This window comes from Pelodiscus sinensis, chromosome 1, assembly GCF_049634645.1.
Source record: "Pelodiscus sinensis isolate JC-2024 chromosome 1, ASM4963464v1, whole genome shotgun sequence".
Taxonomy (NCBI): Eukaryota; Metazoa; Chordata; order Testudines; family Trionychidae; genus Pelodiscus; species Pelodiscus sinensis.
The window spans coordinates 88,742,479-88,769,458 of NC_134711.1; the positions used below are offsets into that span (position 1 = coordinate 88,742,479).

The window sequence follows — 26,980 nt, forward strand, 5'->3', positions numbered from 1 at the left end:
GGGGACGGTGACAGCACTGGATGGGCATTCTCTGTGCCTTAGGAGACGCACTCCAGTAATGGTCCCACACAGTATTGCCTAAAATCAGAGCACTGCAGGGATGGGGCTATAACTGCAGTGGGCCCTTGAGGGGTGGCAATGCTCCTTTGCCAGAGAAATGAGAGAGAGAGAAATGAGAGAGAGAGAGAGAGAGAGAGAGAAATGAGAGAGAGAGAGAGAGAGAGAGAGGGGCGTGGAGCCCTGTTCTTTCAATCCGTCCCACCCTGGACAGGTGTGTGTGTGTGTGTGTGTGTGTGTCTTGTACGTGCAACTTGTGCATTGGTGCCTGTGGATAGTCAATAAGGAGCCGCTAGTGTCCTCTTGTACCCTCCCTGGCCCGGTGACAGCCTGGCTCTGGCTGCCCGCCAAGGCTCTGCACAGAGGACAGTAGATGTGCTAGAGGACTTGGCTAAGGTTCTTCCCTGGTTTCCTTTGGTATCTGTCAGACAATTGTGGAGCAGGAGCGCGCTCGGTTTGGAAAGGAATAAGGGCTATTTCTCCCTCTTTCCCCTTTCTCTGTCTCCTGCCTGCTCTCTGGGCTGCTCTCTCCCTCGCTCCCTCCCTCTCTGGTGTGAAGGGGTGTGTGTGTGTGCGTGTGTGTGTGTGTGTTTTCAGAAAGCTCAGTGTCTCGGAGGAAGGGGGAGAGAGAGACAGAGCCGCGCTAGCTGCCTCCAGGATCCTCTCCCAGCCTCGAGCAGCCGAGATGGGAACAGTCCTCGCTGTTTCCAGGGCAGCCTTTCGACGGACACGACAAAGATACAACATTCACTCCTAAAGGACGAGGAGCAGAGGGGCGTTTGCATCTCCCAGCTCCTTGCACCCGGGCTGTCACTAGGAATTTCAGGGGTTGCTCTGATGTGAGACTGATACCCCCATACTGTTTTTTATCGTTAGTATTTTCCTCTCCTCCTCTTTTCCTTCCCTCACCCTTCCATCCCACCCCGAGCCCTTGGCTCAGCCGGTGGCTTGTTCTAGTAGTGGGGTTAGCTCGAGGGGGAGCTGTTTAGTGAGGAGGGGGCGACTCGTCTTTTCCCACGGGCAGACGGAGCGATGCAGCTTGTGTCCTCGCATCTGGCTGGGTATTTCTGAACACTCTCCTTGCTGCGTCTCCGGCGGAGAGGGGCTTTTCCCCTCTCAGGAGGCGGGCGAGGAGCTAACCGGCCTTCGTCCCCAGTGACAAGACAACTGCCATGGCGAGCGGGAGCAGCACCCGGATGGAACGGGGTTATGTCTTCGCATTCTGTTGCCTGGTTCTGTTGGACCCGGGGTGGGTTTGGACCAGGGCTCCCAGCACCCAGGATCCTGAGCTGGAGGGACAGATGGAGAGCAATGGCAGTACCAGCTGGAGTCCCACCTTGGAGGACACTGTGGTGGCTCCCACTGAGGCTGTACCAGGAGGTGACCGGTGCCGTGGCTACTACGATGTCATGGGGCAATGGGACCCTCCCTTCAATTGCAACTCAGGGATCTACCGGTACTGCTGCGGGACCTGTGGGTACCGTTTCTGCTGCCAGTTCAAGCATGGGCGGCTGGACCAAAGTGGATGCTCCAATTATGACACCCCCAACTGGGTCAACACAGGCCAGCCACCAGCCCGGGTGGATGAGACCCCTGAGGATCCTACCCGGGACAAGACCAACATGATTGTATATATCATTTGCGGCGTGGTGGCCATCATGGTGCTGGTGGGCATCTTCACCAAGCTGGGCCTGGAAAAATCACGGAGCCCCCCAACAGAGATGACCATGTCCAGGTAAAAGGGACCTCACCCCTTCCTTTCCTCTCTCTCTGTCCCTCCTCCCTCAGTTTCCCTCCACAGCGGGTAGATGATACTTCTAGTCTTCCCCTCTTGGCTGTGTTTTTACCTTCCTGTCCAGAGGGCAAGACCCAGTCCAGCCCAGACTCCCCACAGTGACCTACCATCCCTCAAACCTTCCTTGATTTTGGCTCTGAACTGTGAGAAGCAAATCTATGGGGCAGCCAGGTGTCTGAAACACAGAGGAGGGAGAGGAATGAGGCAAGCGGGTAGAAATCTGAGTGGCCGGGTAAAGCTGGGCAAAGGGAAATTCAGACAGGAGATCAGGAGCCCTTTCCTACCAGTGAATGTACTGGGTTATGAACTAGCCCCCCACGAGGAGTGGGGGGTGTGGAAGACCCATTACTTGGGTCATTTAAGAGAGGCTAGGAGGACATTCTTCGAGGAATAGCCCTCAGGGTATGGACTAGACATGTTCTACTCTAATGGGTCTCCTCCAACCCGGATTTCTGTGATTCTAAGTGTCAGGCTCATAGTTTTGCCATCTGTTTGGGGGCATTTCACAATTGGCTTCTATGCAGGGTGATTACTTACAATGAATGTCTCGGCTTTCACCGAGTCCTGCTTTGGGAGGGAGCTCACGGAGCAGCTGCATTCCTTTTCTGTCCTGTCAAAGGGGTGTGTGCAAGCATCTGTGTGTGCACACGCATCGGGGTGTTTACTACATGACCCTCGGGAAGCTGGGCTACAAATGCTGCCCAGGCTGGTTTTGATCGTGCTGTGGGGAGAAAGTTCAGGCAAGACACCTCCCTCTCCGGCAGGACGGTTTTGCTACTGGGCAGGTGACAGGAGGGGGCAGGCTGAAGGGCCGGGTGGGGGAGAGGGATTAGGACTGCAGGCTGGGACTCTTCTCAATCTCCGTCTCTTCTCTTTTGTCCAGCAAGTACAAGGGGCCAAACTTGCGAGCAAGGGGGGAGGGAGAGTTACAGGATTCCCCCCCAACCCTGCCACTTCCTTCACCGACTCTCTCATCTTCTCTGCATTGCTGTCTGTCTGTCCGTCCCGCCCTGTGTTACGACTTCTCGCTCTTTTCTTCTCTGGTGCCTGCTCACTTCACATGTCAGTTCTCGACTTCAAATAAATGTTCCTGTCGTGTTCCCAGAGCGGGCGCGAAGCAGAGGCAGACTAAGCAATTGCTCAGGGCCCCGCGCAGCTTGAGGAGGGGGCCCTCTATTCGCTTTTTATTGTGTTGTGGGGACGTTTCCTCTATTATTAACTCTGCACTCAGCCTCCCTCGCCCCCTCAGGGAACGTTACACCCCCTCCCCCCGCAAGGGAAGGTTCAGTCCCGGCTCCTGGCTGAAGTGTGTCACCCCTCAGCCATTCCTTTCTGCCGCCCCCACGTTGGCCTCCAAAGGCCCAACAAAGCCCGTTCCCTTGCTGGCAGTGTTCTGCTGGGGGAGGCAGTGGGGGCTGCAGGGGCTTGTCCATGGTGAAAGGCAGCGCGCGTGTGTGTGTAACTAGGTGTGGGGTGGGGCTAGAAGAGGAAGACAAATGCACCTGAAAGGCCAGCTCTTTGAAATGCCAGTGTCTCCCCATTTCTTCCTCCTGTGGCCGGACAGGAGAACATGAGACCTTGCCTAACACTTGACACTAGTGTGCCTGGAGAGTAGAGGGGGGACAGCCAGTGAGGTGCGTAGTGGGGAAAATACTAAGGGCGGCAGTGTGTTGCCCATCTGCACACACAGCCTGGGGGATCTCACAGCCTTGCGCCTGTGACCAGCTGCTCCACTGGGTCCTGTTGAGTGGCAGGCGGGGCGAGAGCTGCTAAGGAGCTGCAGCCAGGGAGAGCAACTCGAACCAAACTCCGTAGTAAAGTCATGACTTCCGGGCACCAGGTCTCTCAAGCTGGCCGGTGTGTTGTGCTGTGTCCAGCATTGCCATGTGGCGCGTGACCCGATGCAGGTGTGTGGTGCCATTCGGTGTATTCCCCCCTCAGGCGCACTCTGAACAGCCTTGCCCTGAGATTTCGGAGCAGGTGCTGGCTCTCGGGAGAAGCCTGCAAATGCTGCCTTGATTGCTTGTGAGGGTCGGATCCTCCACTGGCTTCAGGGTACACCCATCTCGGGGCAGGCATGTGGTCTTTAAAGGTCCCACGGCACTTTTGGCAAGAGTCCAGGGGTTAAAAGTGGCACCTCAGTCAAATCCACCCTAGGCAACTGCACTGCTCCTCCCAAAGTCCTTCTCAAATGTCAGTGGAGGGGATGATGCTCATTTACCCAGCCTGCAGCTTGGCTGGATTATTCTGGTGGGTGAGCGTGGCTGTGGCATCGACCCCAGAGATGGCTGCACCTTCTGGACGCTTAGTGATCCCCAAACACTCATTCTGTGCAGCACTTTGGAATAAAAAGGAAATTGGGACTCTTGTTTCTTGCTACTGATCCGTCTCGGCCCCGGCTTTGTCACCAGGGTGGTGAGTTCCAAGACCCTAGACAATGTCCCATGTGGTGAGTTGTCTTCTAGGCTATTACACAGCTGATAGGGACTGTCTGTCAAGTGCTGCAGCGGGCCCCCCACTGGAACAGCAGAGGATGGTGCAAGACAGAGCTGACTGGAGTAGCAGGGAACTGGGGGTCAGGCCGGAGAGCGCGCTGGGGAGAGAGGAAAGGTGGCAGCAGTAGCAGCACAATTGACACAGATTTGTTGGTTTTACACTTTTGCAGCTTCTCTTTTCAATCTAGCTTCCTTTTTTTTTTTTTTAGCAAGTCTAATGCGCGGCAGAGTAAGGTGCTAATCAGAGCAGCTGGAGCCCAGCAGGGTGCAGGGTTCACATGCAGAGCTCTGCCAATGCGGCTCAGCCCTGCCCCACTGCAGCCCCCCCCCCAAGCCAGGCTTGGAGGTTCCACTCAGAGCCCTGCCAGCGTCCTTCACTCCTCACCTGTACCGCCTGCTAGCCCAGCCTTCCCCTGTCATGCCCCAACCACAGCTCTGCCAGGGCATCTCTCTCCTGACGCCTGCTGGCTGGTGCCAGAGCTCTTGGTAGCAGAAAGTGGCAGTTGTGCAGAAGTAAGGAAGTGGTATGATACTTACATTGGATGACAGGGCAAGAGAGATGGGGCCAGGTGTAGACAGAAGGCTACAGGGGGGAAAGGGTGAGGACAAAGGGAGAGAAGCTTAGAAACCTGAATCTATCAAGCGCCTGGCTGAGTTTCTAACCGGTGAGGGGCATGTTCTCAGTTTGCATTTTATTGGCTAGGGAGGCTAGAGCTGGTGGCAAATCCCTGGTAGGGGGCTGAGTTAGGGACTCTAGTAAAAAGGCAGCGCTTGAAGAGATGACTGACCAAGACAGATCATGATCAGGAGAGCAGCTGTGATTGCTGCCCCTTAGTACTGCAGTATCTGGGGCCTTGTCACCCCTCCCCCTTGCTTTGTTATACAATTTTGTAGAAACTAAATGCCCCGTGTTCAGCCTCCAAACCAGGAGCAGCCCCTGCTCCCCCATGGCTGACAGCCCCTGAGTCAGCACTGAGAGAAGCCCCGCCTCCTGCCAGTCACTGACAGGAAAGCTCCGCCCCTCCCCAAGAGCTGACTCAGCCCAGCAGCTGGGCGTGATGGGTGTAGCAGAGCAGGCTGGGGTGGGTGTCAGGGTGATTACAGAATCCCTGGAGAGGCAGCTGCAGCTCAGGGGAGGAGACAAAAGGACTGGAGGAGGGAGCGCTGAGGAGGCGATGACAGGAACAAATAAAGGCAAGATTCTCCGGAGGGACGTCAGCCCCGTGCTCAGAGGGGACACGCTCAGCCCCAAGTGTAGCAAACAACAGGGCCATGTCCAAGGGATTGGTAGCAGCTGAGCGAGGGTTGCCTGACTGTGGCAGAGGGCTAACGAGGAAGCCAAGTGTTGTCCACCCCGAAGCAGGCAGTACTAGGAGGGTTTGACTGGCCTGTCTGACCTAACATTTTGGTGACTCCAGATCCAGTTCACCCTTAGTGCATCTCTGCAATGAACCCCAGTCTTTTGTGTCTTCCCCCTCCCAGCTCCTCACTGTTCCTCTTTTCCCTGCCAAATCTACAGAATCCACCATACACACATACCCGCACCAGCCTCCCTTCGCTCCAGCTCCCCTGCCACGGGCTCGCTGCAACTGGCCTTCTCCCCGGAGGGAGCCCTTGCAGTCTGGGTGCGTGGGGGCCTCTGAGTGCGGGTGTGCGCACGTGTGTTGCGCGCACTCGTTTGCCTGGCTGGGACAACTGGAGGAAGAACGCTGCATCCCCAGGGATGCTGCGATTACTCCTGTCATAACGCATCTCACTCAGCTCCACTGGGGCGTATGGAGAAGGCCTGTTGCCTTTTCTGCAATGGGAGGGGTTGTGTGGCTGGGTGGGGCATGAACAATTCATGTATGGTTAAGGGGGATCGTCTAACCTCCCCCCAGTGGGAAAACCAATGGGGGGAGACTATCTGGTGGGCATTGGCTCTGTTTGCTGTATGGCCAGCAATGTGAGCTCCCTCTCAGTTGTGCCTATCTACACCCTTGAATTGGACTCGGTCGGTGCCCTACCAGCTTCATCCGCAAGATCCCCAGGAGCTATCCGCTGCCAGATCCAGCTGCTGGAATCTCAGCAACATGCTTTTCCCTTGCCTGCCCCTGTCCATGCCCCTGGGGCTGTGGTTAGTCAAATGACATCAGGGAGGGGGGTAATTTCCCACCTTCTGTGTGTCTAACAGGAAGAGAGAGTCGAGAGAGCATTTCTACGAAGCTGGGAGCGCTTAGCAGTGATATGCAGATACACCAGTATCCTAAAAGCTTTGCCAACTGTTGGGAGCCACATCTTCCAAGACCCATAATGAGAACCATCAGATATTTCTTCAGGACATGTGTGGTTGAGTTCCATTGATTGTATTTCTTGCCATCTGGGGGTTAACGTATGGCCTGTCTTCTTGGCAGATTGTCTCAATCAAAGGGAACTTATTTTTTTTACTTGTAGCCTGGATTCTGTATCTGAGTGTTCAGTTTTTTTCCCCTTTTGCTAGCACAAGTCACAGCGTTCCCTGCTTGACAGAGCCGGTAATGTATTCTGCTCCCCCTCGGGGTCCAGCTCCCCATAAACACACATTTCAGTCACACGGGATGGTACTTTGAAATATGTGGGTCATCACTGAACAGATCTCTTCCCCAGAAGCTGCATATTTTTGGACACAAGCATATGGAGTGGGAAAAGGCAGGTTTTTCTTGCATGCCTTTGCACTTCTTCCATGTGACAAAAGTAGGATCCCCACATCAGCCCATCTTGCGTATGGGAACTAATCTCTGGCTACCTACCATAGCACATAATGGCTCTAGCTGTGTTGAGCACCATGGTCTTTCTGAACTTTACAGCAGAAGCAGGTGCAGAACTCACACTCTCTAGCTCCTAAAGCACAGGCTCCTACCATGTGAGCTAAAAGACTATCTCTGTTAGCAGCATAGGCTCTATGACACACACTTGAGGGGTTCTGACGCCCTCCAGCAGAGGGCAGTAGCGTAAGTACGCACTATCTAGTGTGTTGCGAAATACAGCGTCTATGATCCTGATGGTTTCCTTTGACACAAACTATCATGGAAAGAGAAGAGCTGCACTTCTACTGTGTTAATAGCAGGGAGTAGATATCCCCCCACCCCCAGGCATTCGCCACAGAAATGCACTGGAGGTGTATGTGCAGCGGCAGGAGAGGGGAGTGCAAGCACAGAAGCAGTAATGCAACACTGACAAATCCAGGAGGCCTGATGGTCCAGGCCAGCAACCCCAGCAGCATGAGACGTTGAAGCTGGTTGCCAGTCCCCAGACAGATAGCTTCTAACAGGACAGCACCGGAGGGAGAAGATAGCACTGGAGGCGTAAATCTGCCTGGCCCAGGAGAGGGGGCGTGCAGCGGTAGGTGATACAGATGGTTGGCACGGGGGTCTGCCCTGGTTTCAGAGATCCCTCCATGTGGAGGGAGCTGACTTGCAATAGCCTTGGTGTCAAAATGTGTCCCCGTCATGACTCCTCTGGTACAACGGGGCCAGCACTGCGCGCAGAAAGCAAAGCGCAGCCCATGGGTCTGAAGAGATTCTAGGAGACACAATTGCAATTGTGACAACAATCATGCGGCTTATACTTAGCAGAGATTGCGAGTAGCCCTTTCTGGAGAGGCAGTTGGAAGCAGCCACTGTGAAAGCCATCAGCAGCACGCTCAGCATGTCCGTGCAGGCGTTCTCTCCTGCACCCCACACCGCAGGCTAGAGGTGGAGGCTACCCATGGCTCCCTCTTTAGTCCTACTCCAGGCACACAGCAGCCCTTTGCCAAAGGGAGCCCGACCTGCCTCCTGCTCTTGTTTTACAGTGCAGTCGCTTCTGTGGTGTTCCAGGTGATCTGCACTTAGGTGAGAGGAGAATCAAGCTCCTGGGTGAAGAGCTGCAGCAAAAGTCTTTCAATCCCACATGCTGAAGAGGGAGCGGGCAGGCCCTGTCTCGATTTGCATGCAGCAGGCCCTGGTTACAGTGGGCTTGTGCTCGCCACAAACACCCAGGGTCACAGAATATCCAGAGGGCGGCTGGTGGCGCTCCATACCCTGCGCTACATGTTCTGGCTGCAAACCAGGCTGGCCAATCAGGCTGGCCTCAGACTGACACAATGGTTCTAGGGTGGACTTTCTCACAGGCTACGTCTACACTGTAGCCTTCTTCTGGAAAAGCTTATGCAAATGAAGCGCGGAGTGGAATATCACTGCGCTTCATTTGCATAATTAATTAGCAGTCGGTTTTGTGCAAGAGCCGTTCTTCCTGAAAAAAATTAGGAAGAACGGCTCTTGCGCAAGAGAGGGTTTTTGCGTCAAAAGGAGCCGTCTACACAGCTCCTTTTTGCGCACAAGCCTCTTGCGCAAAAACAGCTGCTAATTAATTATGCAAATGAAGCGTGGCAATATTCCACTCCGTGCTTCATTTGCATAAGCTTTATCAGAAGAAGGCTACAGTGTAGATGTTGCCACAGTGGCAGGAATTCCATCCGTCTTTAAGTGAATTGTGGCCAAGTCCCGATGTCTTCGACCAGCCCTCACAGCACGTTTCCTGTTGTGCACCAGTGCTGTTGCCTCAGAGAAGGGACCTGTTTGTCTGGTAGAGAGGCTTCCTCGTGAAATTTGGCAGGCAGTGGATAAGCTCCTCAGGAGACCTGGGTCTGGCTCAGGTAATGATCAACAATGGGACCTGGGGCAAATCTGCTTCCCTTTACAGCTCTTCAATTATAAGCTCTTTGGAGCAGGGGCTCTCTCAGAGAGCACCAGGCCGGTTAGCCACATGTGTGCAAGCACTGAGCAAGCTAGCCTAGCATGCTAACACTAGAAGCGTGGCCATGAGCGGCCGGACAGTGCAACTGCCTCAGAAGTACCTAAGATCCCAGGTGGAGCTGCCCTCGGGGCAGCCAGCCCATGTCTCTGCAGCTGGGTTTCTCTTTTAAGCTTGCTAGCTCAGTCAGACCCAGCATGCGCATGTCTACCCCAGCTGGATGTTTCAGCTCCAGTTCAAAGTGTGGATGTTCCCTTGCAAGGTATTTAAGTACCTGATCATGGTGGGGCCTCTTGTGTTCATTTAGATCAGGGGTGTGGTCGGGGGCCACTGACCCACAGAAAAATCAGTCAGGGGCTGCACACAAGTGAGAAGCAAAAACAAAAAACAAAACAACCCAAACCCTCACTGACCGGGCTCCTGACAGAAGTAGACACGACCCACATTCCACCTCGCACACTAGAGCTTGGGGGGGGGGGGGGCAGGCTAGTAGATTTTGTGTGTTCCAGCCCCGAGGAGTGGGAGGTGGGGCCGGAGTGCTAGCACAGGTTCCCCAATGCTGGGTGGGGATCCCGGAGTCTCAAAGGCCAGGTCCAGGCAAGCTGGGAGCTGCATCTGGCCCCCAGGCCTTAGGTTCCCCACCCCTGATTTAGATGGATTGAATGGGCCAAACTTCACTAAGTTACGGTCTAACACTAACAGAGTGGTAAGCAAAGTTTGGGGTACACAGACGTTCCCTTGCTTAGTACTATGGCAAACCCATTTATGATTTTTTTCCCCATTTTTATTGATGATACAGAAAAGAGAGAAAAACAGTTGAAAGCATCTGAAATGAAAATCCTTAAGCGAGGCTTTTGTTTTAACGGCATCCCTTATTCCCTTTCTCTTCTGCTGGTGAGCGCCCTGGCAGGGACCCCCACCTTGCGTGACAGTTTCTGAGATGGTGTCAAAGATGGTACGAACTGTCCTTTTGGGAGCAAAGAGAAATTAGCTGAGATGGGCCAGGCCTGTCACGGCTGGTCTCTGGTCCCTTTTTAACCAGGTGGTGTTTGGGATTCAGCTGGAGCTGGTAGTGGTGGTGAGGTCCCAAAGTCTCTTTCTTTCAAAATCCAAAAAAGGAGTAATGGGTGAAATAGCCCCTCTCCCCTTTATTTTGTTCACCAGTTTTTCTGACATGTCTGACACACCAGTTTTGTTAATTGATTTCTGGATTCACACTTTCTTGTTTACCAGGCATGATCTTAACACTGCCCTTGAGTTACATTAATAAGCCTTTTTATTTGGACCAATTCTATAGCACTTCCATGCCTGTGTGCACCTGTTGTTCTGCCTGCCCTTCCAATCTTTTCCCATTAGCAGCATGTTGTGATAGGTTATTCTGACATTTTAGGAATTTCCACACACTTTTTACAGCTGAGCTCACAAATAGGGTCAGGTTGTAGGCCCAGTAATTACAACAGACCTCTGCTTGCAACTAGAATACTAATCATAGTCTAGCAGCAACGTCACAGTCCTAACGATTGCCACTGTTGACAAATGTTCTGGCTGGCTAACAACCACAGGGGTGCTCATGCCACTCTGTCATTGGAGAGAGGCTCATGAATGTTTGCACATGCTCATTGGTGGTCATGCACGATTGTTTGGTCTGTTCACATTGACCTGTTGGTGTCAGAGGTTTCGCCTGTGTCAGACATGCCCACTCCATGGTCAGGCCCCATAAAGATTGATAGCCTGTACCTGTTACAAGCTTAGCAGCCCTGGAGCTTGGCTCAAGCAATAGAAGTTTGTGCATTAAGCTCCAGAGGTTCTGTGCTCAAGCCCTCCTGCTAATGACCCTCTCCCCTGTGTTACACTAGCAGACACATAGGTTTATTGGGGGACTGCTCTAGAGAAATGGCTCTCAACCTCTGCAGTTGACTGTACCCCTTTCAGGAGTTTTGTGTACCCCAGGTTTCACCTCACGTAAAACGACTCCGAGAGCGAACTGAGCAGGGTCACTCCGCTCGTGACCTAGGGAAGTTCGGGTCCTCTGCGTGGGAACCCGCCCCGGGGACATGGGTGCTCCCCTTGACTCAGGCCGGCCGTGGCAAGGCCCCACAGGAGCTGGCTTCCCTCTGTCCACTCGCCGCCCCGCTCCAGGGCGACTGGCGCAGGCCTGTCCTCGGGGGTCACACCCACCCTTCCGCTGGCCTTGATCTCTGGCCATGGTCTCTCGGGCCGGGGCCATGAGCCCAGCGAGCCTTCTCTAGACAGCCAGGGCGGCTTCCACCCCCGAAGCTCCATCCAGGGAGGTCTTCCCCTCCCATAACTCTCTCAGCCAGCCCAGAGGGTCTATCTGGGGTAGAGACCCCCAAGCCGCTTTCCTCCTGTCTTGGGCCTTCCCGCCCCTCTGGCAGGAGTCACAGGACCGGCAGTACCGCTGCATGGCTGTAAAGATTCCCGGCCAATAGAAGTGCTGGAGCAGCCTCAGCCGGGTGCTCCGGATCCCCCGGTGGCCCCCAACGGGGATGTCGTGGGCCAAATACAGCAGCTTGAGGCGATACTTTCGGGGGACGACCAGCTGCCGCTGGACCCCCCATGCCCTCGCCTTCCTGGGGGGGAGCCACTCACGGAACAGGAGCCCGCGCTCCCGCAGGAATCTCTCCTGGCCACCTCTCCCCCGGGGCTGAGCTGCATGGAGGCCAGCCTGGTCCCTCAGCCTCTGCAAGGAGGGGTCTGCCTGCACCTCTGCCCGGAATTCAGCTGCTGAGGCAGGGATCGGGACCTGTCCCCCACCTCTGCCTAGGTCCGGAGTCCCAGCCTGGCTGGACCCCGTGTCCACTGGGATGGGACCCTGAGGACGCTGCCAGGAGTCCTTCCCTGGACCCACGTTGTCAGCCCCCCGCTGGCTCTGGTTCCGGGTAGTGACTAGAGCCCGCTGGGATTCATGGGGCCACTCCTCTAGGTCATTCCCCATCAGCACCTCGGTGGGCAAGTGCGGGTGCACCCGCACTTCCTTGAGGCCTTCCTTCGCCCCCCATTTCAGATGCACCCTGGCTATAGGCACCTTAAACGGGGACCCGTCTATGCCCTTCAGGGTCAGCTGCGCGTGGGGCAGTATCCGCTCCGGGGCCACTATGTCGGATCGGGCCAGAGTCACCTCCGCCCCCGTGTCCCAGAAGCCCGTCACCTTCCTACCATCAACCTCCAGGGGTATGAGGCACTCGCTCCGCAGGGGCCGTCCTGCCCCCACCCGGTACACGGAGAAATCCGCCTCCTGAGAATCAGACCTCCCAGGGGAGGTGCACTGAGCATCCTTCCCCTCTCTCTGAGCTGAGGTTTGCCTGCCAGCCCCTGCCTCTGGGGCAGCCTGCCCTTCCTCCCGCCCCAGCCAGTTAACCCTGGAAAGTCCCCGGTCCTGGGACCTGGTGCACTGAGCCCTCTTGTGGCCTTTTTGCCCACAGCGATGGCAAGTTAGGCTTTGGGCTGTCTCTGTCCAGGCCCTGGCTGGTTCTCTGGGGTGCAGACGACCTGTTCCTTGGTCTCGCCCCGTAGTTGACTCCCTCCATCGCTCAGCCGAGATCCGGTCTCTGCGCGGTTCCCTCTCTCTCCGGGACTCCCGTTCACACCCGGACCGGCTCTCCGTGAACTCATCCGCCAGTCTCCCGGCCTCCTGGGGGTTCTCTGGTCTCCGGTCCTTGAGCCACAGCCTCAGTTTGGGTGGGCACGCTTCATAGAACTGCTCCATCATGACCAGCTTGAGCAGCTCCTCTGCGGTCTGGGCTCCGACTCCAGACACCCACTTGCGGCAGTATTGCGCCAGGCGGGAGGCCAGGTCCACATAGGTCTCCCGTGGCCCTTTCTGTACCCCCCGGAACTTCTTCCTGTACATCTCGGGGGTCAGCCCGAACTTGTGCAGCAGGGCCTCCTTGACTCGGTTGTAATCCCCTGGCTGTAGGTCCTCCAGCTGACTGAGCACTCCGGCCGCCTCCTGGTTCAGTGCGGGGATGAGCTCCTGCAGCCAGTCAGCCGGGGGAACCCGTTGCAGTCCACAGGCCCTCTCAAAGGCACTGAGGAACCCGTCTATGTCCCCCACGTCCTTCAGTTGGGCCACCACGGGCCTCTCCAAGCGCCTGGCAGCCCCGGGACCCTGGGGCCCATCCGCACTTGGCGCAGCCGGTGCCCCGCCGGTTCTCCGCTCTGCCATGGCCAGCTCATGCTGTCGCTGCCTCTCTCGATCTTGGCGCTCCTTCTCTCGATCCTGGCGCTCCCTCTCTCGGTCCTCTACTTCCAATTCCTTCATCCGCAGCTGGATCTCCAGCCGCCGCAGCTCCGCTGGGCTGGCCCCTGCCCTAGATGGGCTACGGCTTGCAGGCCTCCCGGGAGACGCTGTCTCATCTCTCCGGTGGGTTCCAGCGCTCCTCCCCCTCTCTGAGCCTGACACACTCTCCGGGGGGGTCTGGCTGCTTCCCCTGGGGACAAGATCCTGGCCCTGTGGCTGGTCATTCTCTTCCAGCTGGGTAATCAGCTGGGCCTTGGTTGCTTTCTGCACAGGCAAGCCCCTCTCTCTGCACAGCCCCACCAGCTCTGCCTTCAAGAGTCGGGCGTAGGCCATCTGCCCGCTGGGCCCCTCGGTGCAGACTCACCAGTCTAGTGCTGCAGCGCCCCACGATTCCCAGGAACCGCTTCGCTCTGTCTCCAGCACGCCTGGCTCCAGGGCTCTTGCTTCTACTGCGCCTTGTCGCTTGCCGCTGGAAGCTCCATCCACGGGGTGCAGTGCATCCCACTCCTGACACCAGTGTGACGGCGCGTTGGGGGTTCCCCGTCTCCTGCACCCCGAAATGGCACAAACAGACTGTACCAGCCAGTGGAATTGAGGGTGGTTTATTGCTCCTCCAGCACAGCGCAGCACAGATGTAATCTGGTTACAGGAACTGGGCTAGGATGCCTCAGGCCCCCTTGAGATGGGGGAGACTGGGCCCCTAAAACTCCAGCTCCTCTCCCTAGGCTGTCTCATCCATCCTGCCACCAACCCCCTAACTAAATTCCCTTGCAGCCCTGCCCCCCCAGTCAGGGCCGCATTCCACCTTCCTTTGTTCCTCTCCATGGGGGGTGTCTGGCCACTGGTTCAACCAGTTTGGCCTTACCTCTGCCTAGCGAGGTTTTCCCTGCTGGGTCTTGCTCCAGACAGCAGGGGTCACCACAGCCCAGCAAGTACCCCCACTACGTCACAGTTACATATAAAGAATTACCAGTCTTCACAAAGAGGCCCAAGAAAATGTAGGTGAAATAATATTGAACTGTCTAATGCAACCGGCCCATTTGAGTGCTGATACAGGCAGAACAAGCCAATTGTCGCAGATAGTATGCATAGGCATTGACTTTGGCTCTAGCCAGGGGGGCCCTTGACCTCCCAGCCCCTGATCCATCCCTTCTTCCCCCAAACCCATCACTTCTCCTGCTACCTCCCAGAGCCTCTGAATGCTGCAAATTAACTGTTCCGTGGCAGCAGGAGGCACTGGCAGGGAGAGGAAGAAGTAGATCTGTGAGGCTGAGAGGGGGTGAGAGGGTCTGAGGGAGGAGTTTGGCTGCTGGTGGGTGCTGATCATTTTTTCTCATGGCTGTTCCAGTCCTGGAGCACCCACAATGTCAGTGTCTATGTAATACGATGTTCAGTGACAGTGAGGGCCTTCCACTGCTCTCACTGAGACAAAAGATAAAAGCCCACCCCACCAATTTCCAGCCTGCTGAAATGGACTAGTAATTATGACTGCACAAAGGTGAAAAATTAGTCTTTTCAGTGGGAGGACACAGTGGGAAGGAATGTGAATCGATTACTATAAATGAAAACCCTCCGTGGGGGGGGGGGGGGGGGGAGGAGAGAGCATGACGGCTCAAGCTACTTCAGTTTGGATTGCCCCAGCATCAGAGCTGTACTAATGCCTCCTGTCCTAGATCTTTGGGGATTTGGATGGGGTGGAAGTAATTATTGTTGATTGTCTACTGATTTGGATACAAAATAATCTACACCTCCCTGGCTGACTGCAGACTGCTCTGCAGCATGCCAGAATCAAACAGGAACAAATGTCAGGTCAGGCTGAGGGAGGGCAGTTATGTAGAACATGGACTCAACAACAATGACTGGACCCAAGAAAGGTGGAGCTAATTGTGCGCATGAAAAGACCCACAATCAAGGAGCACTGTTATGGAGATTCATGGCTGTGTTAGTCTAACTAAGCAAATGATCCCTCATTTGTCACCAGTAAGTGCCCCATGCAGAATGCTCTTGGAGACTAACAGGCTACGTCTAGACTGGCATGGTTTTCCGCAAATGCTTTTAATGGAAAAGTTTTCCGTTAAAAGCATTTGCGGAAAAGAGCATCTAGATTGGCACGGACGCTTTTCCGCAAAAGCACTTTTTGCAGAAAATCATCCGTGCCAATCTAGACGCGCTTTTCCGCAAAAAAGCCCCGATCGCCATTTTCGCAATCGGGGCTTTTTGCGCAAAACAAATCTGAGATGTCTACACTGGCCCTTTTGCGCAAAAGTTTTGTGCAAAAGGACTTTTGTTCAAACGGGAGCAGCATAGTATTTCTGCAAGAAGCACTGATTTCAGACAGTAGGAAGTTTGTGTTCTTGCGGAAATTCAAGCAGCCAGTGTAGACAGCTGACAAGCTGAAAAACTTGCCAGTCTAGACACAGCCTATACTGACTGGCACAGCAATGGCTGGCAAAAGAAAAATGGGGAGAATTAAACAAAGGTTGCCATTGAACGACCAGTATTGAAATATCCTGAGATTAACAAAGCGCCCAAGATCTGAATTGATGCAGCTTCTCAGAGAATGATGCAAGATGATCGCCCCCTGGCATGTGCTTTCTGAGCACTGTCTCCAACAGCTTCTACTAGAATTCCTTACGATGTTTACCAGTTGCTGACAGGAGCTGGAGTGAGACATAAAGTTCCTTGGAACAGCCCTTCCATATTCCACACTGGGATCCGGCACAATGACAAAGATCAGAGAATCCAGCCCTACTTTCACAGTCAGCATTATGAATGCCAGGCCAGGATGTTAGAAATATGGGTGAATATCCTTTTTGTTTTAGGAGCTGACCCATGTCTGACCTAGTTTAGGGCCAGGTTATGATGCCGCATCCCAAACACTGCCCTGACCAGGAGCAGTGCAGGAGGGCCTTGCTGAAAGACTGCGAATAAGAAGCCATCGCAAAACAGACTAGAGTCATTGACTCTGTCTCTCAACTCTTAGCCATCCACATGGAACACAAGTCCTCTACACAGAAGGGGAAGGGGCTAGAGTTTCTAAGCCTTGGAACCTGGGCACAAGGGGAATGATTTCTCTAAGGGGGAGCTATCCAGTGCCATATGCTAAGAAACCAGCCAGAGAGAGAGAAGACAGAAAACCCTCTGCCTGGCTTGAAATGCTGCCCAGACCTTGGCCTCACAGAAAGGGGGAGAGCAGCCTTGGGAGGGGTATGTCTCAGAACTCTTATTTTGCAAAACTCTGTAACTCATTAATGCTTTTTTGCTTGCTTGTCATGTTGTCCCTGAAAGGGTTAATCAAGAAGCTCAGAACCCTCACAGCAAGGTGGAAGGCTAGAAGAGTGGACTCAAGGGAGCGGGGGCACTGGTTCTAGGGTCTAAGGTGGCTGGGCTGTAGAGTCTCCTTCACTAGGAAGGATAACAAATGGGAGGGAGGTCTGTACCTGGAAGTGTGTCTGAGAAACCCAGAGTCAGGACCAGTGCCCAGGATCTGCCCAGACCTGACTGGCTTAGGAGCAGGTGTGATCCAATGATTGGGTCCACTCACAGCAGACTGATGTCTCTCCGGAGAAGACAGGACAGAATCATGGAATATGTGATAAATATGGTGTAAAAGAAGTGAGTCTGTGTTCAGAAAGAGATGTGTGTGTGTGTGTGTGTGTGTGTGTGTGTGAGAGAGAGAGAGAGAGAGAGAGAGAGAGACAAAGAGAGAGAGAGAGAAAGATCACAGGCGATTGGAGGCAGAAAAAAAATCTGCTGCGTGTTCCTGGCATGGCCTGTTCTTGTGGGCTTGGTTTTAATGCCAATTTTCATGCAAATAGCACCATGGGAATCTGATCCCGGGACTTGCTGTTCACGGCTGTTCTGGTTTCTGAGCATATACATTGCTCTGGGAGCTTCCATGCACCATGGAATTTCTGGGATGTCTTTAGACATGAATGTTAAACAAATTATGCTGGAGTAATGTTGTTTAATGTTGTTGTTAATAAAGGGATTATTTAAAAAAATGGACAGACTATCCAAGAACGGTCACATCTGGCTTATCCACATCCCTGCTGATGCCGGCTCTTTCCCTACAGTCTCTTCTCGAGGCCTTTCTCCATTTCCATTTGGAACGACTCAAGTGCTGGGGTTGTTAGCAATTCCCTTTGCAGACAATTGCGCAGCCCCGTAGTTCTGTCTCTTGGGAAACAAGCCCTGTTATTCATTCTGCATTTTCCTCCTCTGTTTCATCCCATTACTCCTAGTTACACGCCTTTGGTTCACACCAAACTCTACTCCCTCACTGGTTTGACACCCTTAAGATGCTGTATTCCCCTTAGTCTTTGGCAAGCCTTGTGTCTTTAGTTGTATCTATTCATGCAAATGGGTCACAACACAAAGGTTTCACCAGTTAATTCTCCTGCCCTCCCACCCCTTTAACTTTAGCAACAACCAGGTGGTAGGTGCCTCCCGTGTACCACTGACAAAGTGCCCCGCAATGCAGTGGCATAGCGAGGGGGGGCTGGGAAGGGCAGTTTCCCCTGGATACCACGCTGGGGGGCGGGCACCAAATTAGCCCCCTTCCGCTCGCCCTGTCATCCCTTGACTTGCCTGCTCCTCCTCCGCCTGCCACCACCGACGGAGCCTCCTCTCCGCCCCCAGACAACCTTCCTCCATCTCCACCGGTGGGTTAGTTCCCCCCCTCTTCCCAGGGTTGGGCTCAGCCATATGCCACGTTCGGGGCCTCGCCCTCCGGGCGCATAACACCCTCGCTACACCTCTGCCACAATGTCCGTGCTTTTCAAGAGGATGTGGATCAGGCTCCAAGTCTAAACATGCTGGGAGGGCAGGGTGACATGGGGCACCGCCTTTCTGCCTAGCCTTGGCTAGCACAGAGTTCAGATCCTACCTTGGCTGGCAGGTGAGTTTGGTATTTGGCCACATTGCAGATTCACCCTGATGTTTGGTTGGTTTGGCAGGACTGGCAAGCCATGCAGCTGTGTGAGAGGCACTGGGAGACCCATGCAGTGGCCCAGCACTGGAATAGCAGTGGGTTCTATAGGCTGGAGTGGAGGAGGTGCATTGGCAGGGCTGTATTGAGCCCTAGGCTGGACTAACCAGGATTTCTATGGACAGTTGTATGCTACAGAGTTGTTTAGGAATAACTACATCACTCAGGGGTGTGAACCCCTCCCCCCCCCCCCCCCCCCACGTTTCCCCCCCAGCAGCGTAGACATACTGACCTCAGTGCGGATGCAGGCAGCACTGTGTCGGCGGAGAGCGTGTTCTGCCAACCTCTTGGGGAGGTGGATTAACTATGCCAACAGGAGAGCTCTCCCCCATCAGCATAGAACAGCGGTGGGCAACCAAGAATAGGGAGTGAGTGGCACGAATGGCCCTCCTTCATCTCAGTGGGCCACGGCAGCCTGTGTCCCATTGGGACTCCACCTGCAGAGCCCCGGCCTACCCCCGCCACGTGCCTCTCTCGCACTGGGGCACGGGAGCCCTGCACTTCCCACTCCTCCCAGCACTTTGGGAGCACCATGAATCACCTGATTTGTGCTCTGTCCCTGCTCCTCTCCCTACCTCCCAGAGCTTGAACAGCTGCGACTAGCTAATTCATGGTGTTCCAGCTCTGGGAGGGATGGGGAGGAGCAGGAACGGAGCGCAAATCAGGCAACCTGTGGTGCTCCGAAAGAGCTGGGAGGGAGGAGGAGGAGCAGGAAGTGCGGGACACCCTCCCACGCATGTGGCTCACGGGCTGCAGGTTGCCCACCACAGGCATAGAGCATCTTTGCCAAAGCCTAGAGCAGTGCAGCTGTGCCAATGCAGCATGTGAAGGGTAAACCTGCCCTCTGGCTCTGAACCAAGGTGCATTGGCAGAGTCTGTGTCAACAGCCCTGAGGTGGGAAGACGTCCCTCACACGACGCTGATTTGCTGCTTTCCTTTGTGCCTTCTCCAGAACACTCACAGACTTGCTGAAGCAGCCGGGCCATGGCCCCTCTGACCACATGACTGATGGCCACCTGGGCAGCATCCAGGTCCAGCTAAATGATGGCCATGCCAGGGGCTCCCCCAGAAATGGCACAGGTAAGAGCATCATCTACCGTCCCCCACACAGTCCCACCTGTGCTGGGCAGGGCCTGGTGTGTGGGCAGCAGGGGGCCTCTGGGTCTCTTCCTATTTCTGTGAATGGGGCTAGAGGGGGGCAAGAGGAAAGCTGGGGAGCTCTGAGTGGAGCAAACCAAGGAGAGCAGTTTGCAGGGAAACTGGGGTGTCTGCCAGTTGCCGAATGCGAGTGGGTCCCTTGCTTGTGTCATTTCCTGTTTGAAGTAGAGTATGGAAGGCAGCCCAGCACCCACGGGGAGCTACGACCTGCTGTGGGCTCCAGGGCAAGAGAGCACCAACAGCCAAAGTGCAGGTCATGGTGAGTAGGGCAGGCGCTCTCATCTGCTAATGTCAACCCAGTGTGCTTGGACACTGCTAATGCGCAGCTCTGAGGGCACCAGGGAGTGGGGGATACAGCTCTTGGCAATTCGTTCGCCAGAGCCCTATGCTCAAATGGGGAATTCCTTCCTCTTTGAAAGATCAGATTGCCCACTGGGGCCCCTGGAACTGCTTTTTGTCCATAGTCCCTGGGGAAACTGGAAGAGCCTCTCTCTACCCGCCCTGTATCTGCTGCTTATGGCTGGTGCAGGGGCTCTGGGCAAGGGGTCCCTTGAGAATCAAGAGGGTGGGGGCTCCCTGATGGTTCTGCTCCTGGTTCTGGGACAGTCTCCACCAATATTAGCTGGAGCAGGTGAAATGACACTGATTTGAATCATAGAATCCTGGGGCTGGAAGAGACCTCGGGGCGGTCATCAAGTCCAGCCCCCTGCCCAAAGCAGGACCAACCAGAACTTAAAAACCTCTTGGTCTGGAGATTCCACCACCTCCCTAGGTAACCTGTTCCAGTGCTTCACTACCCTCCTCGTGAAATAGTTCTTCCTAATGTTCAGCCTAGACCTCCCCCACTGCAACTTGAGCCCATTGCTCCTTGTTCTGCCACCCATCACTACTGAGAACAGCCTCTCTCCATCCTCTCTGGAACCTCCCTTCAGGAAGTTGAAGGCTGCTATCAAATCCCCCCTCGCTCTTCTCTTCTGCTGATTAAACAGACCCAAGTCCCTCAGCCTCTCCTCATAGGTCATGTGCTTCAGCCCCCTAATCATTTTGGTTGCCCTCCGCTGGACCCTCTCCAATGCGTCCACATCCACATTTGGATATGTGGTGGCTGCAGCCGCCTCTGCTGTGGGGTGGCAGCATTAGAGACTTGCATAAATTGCATGTGTGCCTCCTGCCCCATCTCCTCCGCTGCCTGCCCATGCAGCCTCTGGGGGAGGTCTCCCCCTCTGGGCTGACAATTCCCTGCTTGCTTATATGAAAGATAGGAAGTGACATTTGCACTGGCAGCAGCCAGCATGTTGTTTGCGGCTCACAGGTCAGAGCGCAGTGCAGTCATCCAGCTAGGACAAGCTACAGGAGCCCCCAGGCGGGGGGCATGAGCTGCACCCAGACCAGCGGGTGGGAGCATGGATGAGGGAGGAAAACTGTGGGGTTTGTGTGCTAGTGGAATAGTCCCATGGAGGGAGGGGGCAGTGCTGGGAAAGGCCCATTGCTTGTGTTGTTTAAAGCTAGGCTGCGCAGCTTTGAAGAAATGGCTGCAGGGCAGCATCCAGCATCAGCTAGAGTGTTTCTGGGATGGGATCTGTTCTGCAGCTCATCCTTCTAGACCAGGGGTGACTGGGATTCCCCCTTCACAGCTGGAGCTAGTTCCAGTGCTGGTGAATGACCTCCCGTCAAGTCATCGAGGCTTTTAGTTTAGCTCAGCTCTGTCCCGTCTCGGGGAAGAGGGGGAGGCTGTTTTCTCTTTTGTTTCCTGGTGGCACGTGTCCCGCATTAAAGGGGACAAGGGGTATTGGTACAGAAACTCTTTGATCTGAAGTTGCCACTGTCACCCAACCAAAAGCCCTGGAGACTGAAGTCTGAACAGGCAGCCTCTCTCCTAGCTTTGCGCCCACATCAAGCCTGGCACCCAGGGACCATTACTAGGCATGCCAGGAGGTCAACTCCTGGAGCCATTCGGCCTTGGGGCTCTCGGCCAGTTAGTGCACACAGGAATAGTGGTGTCAGGGCTGTGGGTGTCCCATTGGAATTGGAACTCGCCCTTTGGGCCAACCCCCAAACAGCTGTTGGTCACAAAAGGCTTTTGGCCTCTCCTGACCTGGGGACAAGAGACCCAGACATGGAAAGTTCCGGATCCATCCACCGAGGCAGCCAGTTCCAGTAGCCGTGGGGTGATGGTTGCTCTCAGCACAGCTGTCAGCTTGCTCTGGGCAGACCCAGGGGAGACTGTGGTGCGGGGATGCTGAGGGAAGGAAGGATCCAAGTCTGATGGCCAGAATGGGGGAGGAGTGGGTTTCTAACATTAAAATGCTTTTTTATGCTGCTAAATGCAAATGTCCCTAACTAAGACTAAGGAATGCAGGCCAGACACCGCATCCTGGAAATCAGGGACCCGGAAAAGGGGTCAGAGTGGCCCAGTGATGCCACATGAGCTCCTGTTGCGATGCCATGACAAAAAAGACTGTTATGCTTCTTGGGCGTATACATGGGGGAGGTGATTTTACTTCTGTGTCTGTCCCTGGTGAGCCTGACAGTGGCATATCACAACCAGTTAGCTTTGAAAGGATGGTGAAAAATTGGAGAAGGTGCAGAAAAGAGCAACAGACAAGGATTAAATGGGGGCGGGGAGATGCCTTGCAGTGGGCAACTTAAAGAGTTCCTATCTGCGTAGCTTACAATGGAGATGTGACTGGATCAGTGTACACTGTACAGGCACCTCCCTGTGGAGAGCACACGGGGTGCTCCCAGGCTCTTTAATCTGCTGGAGACAGAGCCATCCCATCCGTAGGATGGTTTGGTGCAGCTGCCCTGGGTCCCTTGCTTTGGGGAGCCCCATGGAGCCCAAGGTGGACTGGAGGATTCCTGGGGGGCCTGGTACGAGCAGCAGGGGTCAAGCCCACCTCTGCACTTACCAGCGGTAGCGGGAGCCACGGAGCAACGCAGCTGAGCCCTGGGCTTGGGGTAGCAGAGTGGCAGGGCCAGGTCACTGCACTTCCTGCTGCTATGGTGAATGCAGGGGGAGGACCCCGGCTGCATGTGCCAGGTCCCCTGTAATCTCCCCAGGTCATGTCGCTCAGGGGAGTGGCCTTGGGGGAAGGCATGCAATTTGGATAGAGGGGGTGGAGCAGGGGCAGGAAGAGGGAGGGTGGGGGCCAGGGCCCAGGGGGTTGTCCTAGGCCCTGCATCCTCCTAGGGATGGCCCCGGCTGTAGAAAGGGGGAAAAGTCAAGTCTCAGGCTCTTGCTGCCTTCAAAGCAAGGCTGGAGGCCTTTCTGGAAGCTGTGCCGCAGCCACGCACAAGTTCCTGGTCTCAGTACTGGGGCAATGGGTGAAGCTGAATGAGCTGCGACAGCCAGGAGGACAGGCCAGATGACCTAATGGTCCTTTCTGGCCTTAAATGCTGATGCTCAGAGCCCTTAAGCCTTCTCTCCTAGCTAGGGTTGCCAGGTGTCTGGTTTTTGCCCGGACAGTCCGGTTTTCACTGCCTCTGTCCGGTTAGAAAAAAAAGAAAATACCGGACATGTAAAATGTCCAGTATTGTCTATTTTTTCTTGGATGGAAGGGCGGTGGGGACATTCTGCCCCTGCCGCGGCTGATGGGGTGAGGGGTGGGTAGCACGGGGATATTTAAAGGCGCAGTGAGTTTTTTGTTGTTTTTTGCTCAACAAGGTTGGTCCCATTTTGTTTTTGTTTTTTCTCAACTTACTCCTGGCATCTCTCTTTACATTTCCAGACAATATGCACTTGAATAACGCTGCTGTGGTCAGCACCCCCAGCGCCCCCCAGGTTGGCCTGCCACATTCCCATAGCAACCGCCTGCAGATGACGAGCACCATGCCCCACCAAGCGCCGGACTACGCCAAATATGCCACACTCAAGGCTGTAGGTACGTGCTGCCGCATCGTGGGCCCAGACAGGGCCGCGTCACTAGTCGGTGCCGCTTCTTCTGTTGCTTCAGCTCCTCTCTTCCCCCACGCAGTGCTGACTGCACTACTGCCATCCCAGGAGAGCAGTGACTGTGATTACCCAAACACGAGATGCACAGGTGGCGGACAGACCCCTGCTAGCCCGCCCCCACATGGCAGAGCCCTGAACCCTTCACCCTCCCCTTAAAAGGAAAAGCCCAGATTGGAGGAGCCCAGCTGGCTCCCCTGACCTCCCACCCTTCCCAGCACCAGACCGAGCCTCCGCTACCCTCACTCCTGAGCACTGTCCAGCAACCTCCACACGTGTCAGGATAGCCCCAGAGCCGGGCTGGCCCCCGTGCTGGGCCCAGCAGCAGTCTCCCCACGCAACAGCTCCTCCCACCCTGAAGCTTCCTCCTCCCCCTGAGCCACCAGATCCTGCCCGAGCCTCCTTAGTCCACCTGCTCTCTGGGCCGATCCTCACTCCCCTGTCCCCAGCAGGAGGGATGCGGTGAGCAGCGGGGACCGTCGGGGTTGGGGGCTGGAGTGAAGGAGGTGGTGGGGTTCTCACTTCTCAGGCATGGGGTGCACGGCAGCCCTGTTGTCCAGTGGCAGGTCAGCAGCAGCACCAGAGAAGGCGTTGTCTTTCCTGGCCTGTGACACCCTCCCCTCCCGCCCCCCACCATGGCCAGAGGGAAGGAAACAGGACTCCCACCACTGGCACTGTCAGGGAGAGCAGGCAGCTGTCAGCTGTGGCTATTCTGCAGGCAGGTGGAGAGAGGCAGGGGCTGCAAGTACAGCATGTGCTGAGTTCAAGCAAAGCTTAGCTCATGTGGGGGTTCAGCACAGGCTTCAGCAAAACCTGGGGCTTAGAGCAGGAAGTGGCTGTATTCATGAAATTGAGATCACCAGGAATTGAGATCGCCACGGTTCCTTTCTGCATAGCAGAGTTAAAGCCCATGTTGGGGGGAGGCAGGGACATGCACAGACAAGAGCCATCCTGGCCAGCAGAGAAGTGGAAGGTTTCTGTAGAGGTGGGTGGGGAGAGGGGAGGTTCCCCCTGTTTATCTGACTTTCTGCATTTTGTTCAATTTTTCCCCTACAGAGAGCGCACCTGAAGAATTCTACAAGCGGTTTCCCATGGTGGACATGCCTCCGCCGGGCACTCTGTCCTTCCCGCCCATGGGGCTGCATCAGAAGGACATGCCTCCCCTGCACGACGGTTGCCCTTTGGTTGGCTTGGCTACACCTGGGCAGAAGGCCAAAGTGGTGAAAACCAACGCCCACCCACTGGTGTCCAGCCCTGCCTTCAAGGGAGGCTGGGACCCCAGCCATCACCACCCCCCTGATGTCCGTCGACAGGTCTATGCCAACAAGCGCCAGTTCAGCGTTGAGAAGCTGCCGGAGGTCTTCAGCCAGACACCCACCCACTATGTCCAGTCCCCACGGCCCTTCTCCACCAATAGCAAGACTGAGGTCACTGTCTAAAAAGAATCTTCTTTTCCTTTTATGTCCCCACAGCCTCTGGGGCTGGCGGTCTTGCCAGCTCAGGCCACCTGCTAGCGAAGTATCAGAGGTACTTCCCCATCATAGCTGGTGGCACTAGGCTGGGTGGCAGGAGGTGCGAGGAGGGTGGGGGAATATCCACCAGGACAGGTGCCCGCACCTCTTGCGAGTACTCGGCTACCGTGCATGGTGAAACAGGCATGCATGTTGCCCTGTGATTGATGCACGGCTGTTGTTTCCAGTTCACCTGTCTAGCACATCACACTTGTAGCAGAATGGTCGATGTTGACAGGCACCAGGGGACGTCTGAGCCCAGCTGGTGAGGGGGAATGGACCCTCTAACGGGAAGGACAACTGGTGGGAGATGTGAGACAAGCAATTGCAATAGCCATTAAGGCCCATTGGGTTTGCATATGTAGCCCATCCCCTCCTTCTTTCCCGCCACGTGGGTTTTAAACAAGGGCACACAACCACAACTCATGCCAGTATAAATAATCTGACAAAGGCAGCTGTCAAGGGCTCACAAGGAGTTTTACATGTTTCCCTTTGCTGTCTGCTCAGCTCACTATCGCTGAGTGGACTTGGGGATTTTTTTGGTTTTTATATCCATTTTTGAATGTCTCCAGTGATAGGCTAACTAACCCTGCAATTCCAGTAGCAACTCGCTCCCGCGGGCCAGGGCAGTGGGACAGTAGGTGGGCACAGGGCGGCCCCTGGTGGCTGCAGACTAGCAAAACATAGGGCCTAGGTAAACAGTGTCTGCTGGCTCCAGTGGCAGAAGGGTTTGTGTATTTTCAGTCTCAATGGGACGCGTCAGCCAGCAGGGCAAGGCTGAGTGGCAGGTTTAGAAGTTCAGGAGGCAGCGGATGGGGCACATGTCGTAAAGGGACTGAAAAGCTGCCTCAGTGGATGGGCTCGTCTATGGCTTGGCTGCATCACATGCTCCATGTAGCCTGTCTGGCTGCAGCTACCCAGCTCGAGGACCTGAGTGTCACTGCTGCAGTGACGGACAGCTAAGCAGGCTGCGTGTGTGGCTAAAGGGTGGGGCTGTGGCTGCAGAGCAGGGTCTGTTGCTGGGTGTGATGGCCATAAGCACCATGTACTTCACTGCTTTACACTCAATGTTGAGTCATTCCCCCGTGCCCAGGCCTGGCCATATTCCCTGCTACAGGTGCCAGAGCAGGCCCCATGGCTAGGGTTGCCAGATGGTTTAACCAAAAATACCAAATGCAACCCCCCCCCTTCCCCCCCCCCCAAAAAAAAAACCCCCACTGGGGAAAAAATTCTGTTGAGGAAGAACGGGGGAGACCAAAATAAAAAAAACAGTGTGGCCCCTTTAAGAAATGCTTTTGAGGCTTTTTGGCCCTAACAGACTGCTGGCAGCCGTCTGTCATCTTGCCTCCCTGCTCTGGGCCAGACAGCTCCCCTGCAGAACCCAGTGAGCACCTGGGAATTTCGCCTCCGGGCCAGGAAAAAACCAGAAAATACCTGCCATTTTATGTGTCCGGTATTTTCTGAATTTTTTTTACCAGACAGGTGAAAATACTGGACTGTCCGGGTCACTACGGGACACCTGGCAACCCTACCCATGGCCCGTTTCCAAGCTGAGCCGTGCCAAGCTGGGCTTCCACTAGGCCCGTGCTGCAGAGGGCTGGAGCTGCTGGGCTTGTGGGGCTTCTGTCACTCCCCTACCAGCTGTTATTCCACACACCAGCTTCCTGTGTTACAGCTCCCCTGCTCCTCGCAGGCTGCCCAGCCCTATGGGACTGGATCCACAGGGCTCAAGCTGCCCTCCGAGGCATGGAAAAGCTGGCCTCCCCTTGACAGCATGGGCGTGGGAGCAAGATCCCAACCCTCCAGGCTTGGCCTATGGGGGCCATGCCCCATACAGGCTTATGCCATTGTCCCAGGGCAGAGCCCTGCGGCGTTCCCACAAGCCCAGGTGGGAGGGGGGCGGCGCTGATGTGCAGTGCAGCCAGGGCCCGCACACACAGGTGCTTTATTTTTCCTTCAGGGTGCTCCAAGCCTGCTCCTTCACCTCCCTCGAGGTCCCTGCCCGCCTGCCA

At 55.3% G+C, this 26,980-nt stretch overlaps 1 protein-coding gene across 1 annotated transcript; it reads left to right on the forward strand.

The window, feature by feature from the left end:
- The first annotated feature begins 682 nt into the window (after window positions 1-682).
- SHISA8 (shisa family member 8) lies at window positions 683-24,954 on the forward strand. Its single transcript, XM_075919565.1, has 4 exons — window positions 683-1,792; window positions 19,303-19,430; window positions 23,237-23,389; window positions 24,514-24,954. Exons 1-4 carry the CDS (start codon window positions 1,230-1,232, stop codon window positions 24,894-24,896), a joined length of 1,227 nt encoding a protein of 408 aa, XP_075775680.1. The 5' UTR covers window positions 683-1,229; the 3' UTR covers window positions 24,897-24,954.
- The last annotated feature ends 2,026 nt before the right edge of the window (window positions 24,955-26,980 follow it).

Coding starts and splice junctions, on each gene's coding strand:
- SHISA8 (XM_075919565.1), top strand. CDS start 1,230: ATGGCGAGCGGGAGCAGCACCCGGATGGAACGGGGTTATGTCTTCGCA. Junction 1,793..19,302: donor ACAGAGATGACCATGTCCAG/GTAAAAGGGACC, acceptor TGCCTTCTCCAG/AACACTCACAGACTTGCTGA. Junction 19,431..23,236: donor CTCCCCCAGAAATGGCACAG/GTAAGAGCATCA, acceptor TTACATTTCCAG/ACAATATGCACTTGAATAAC.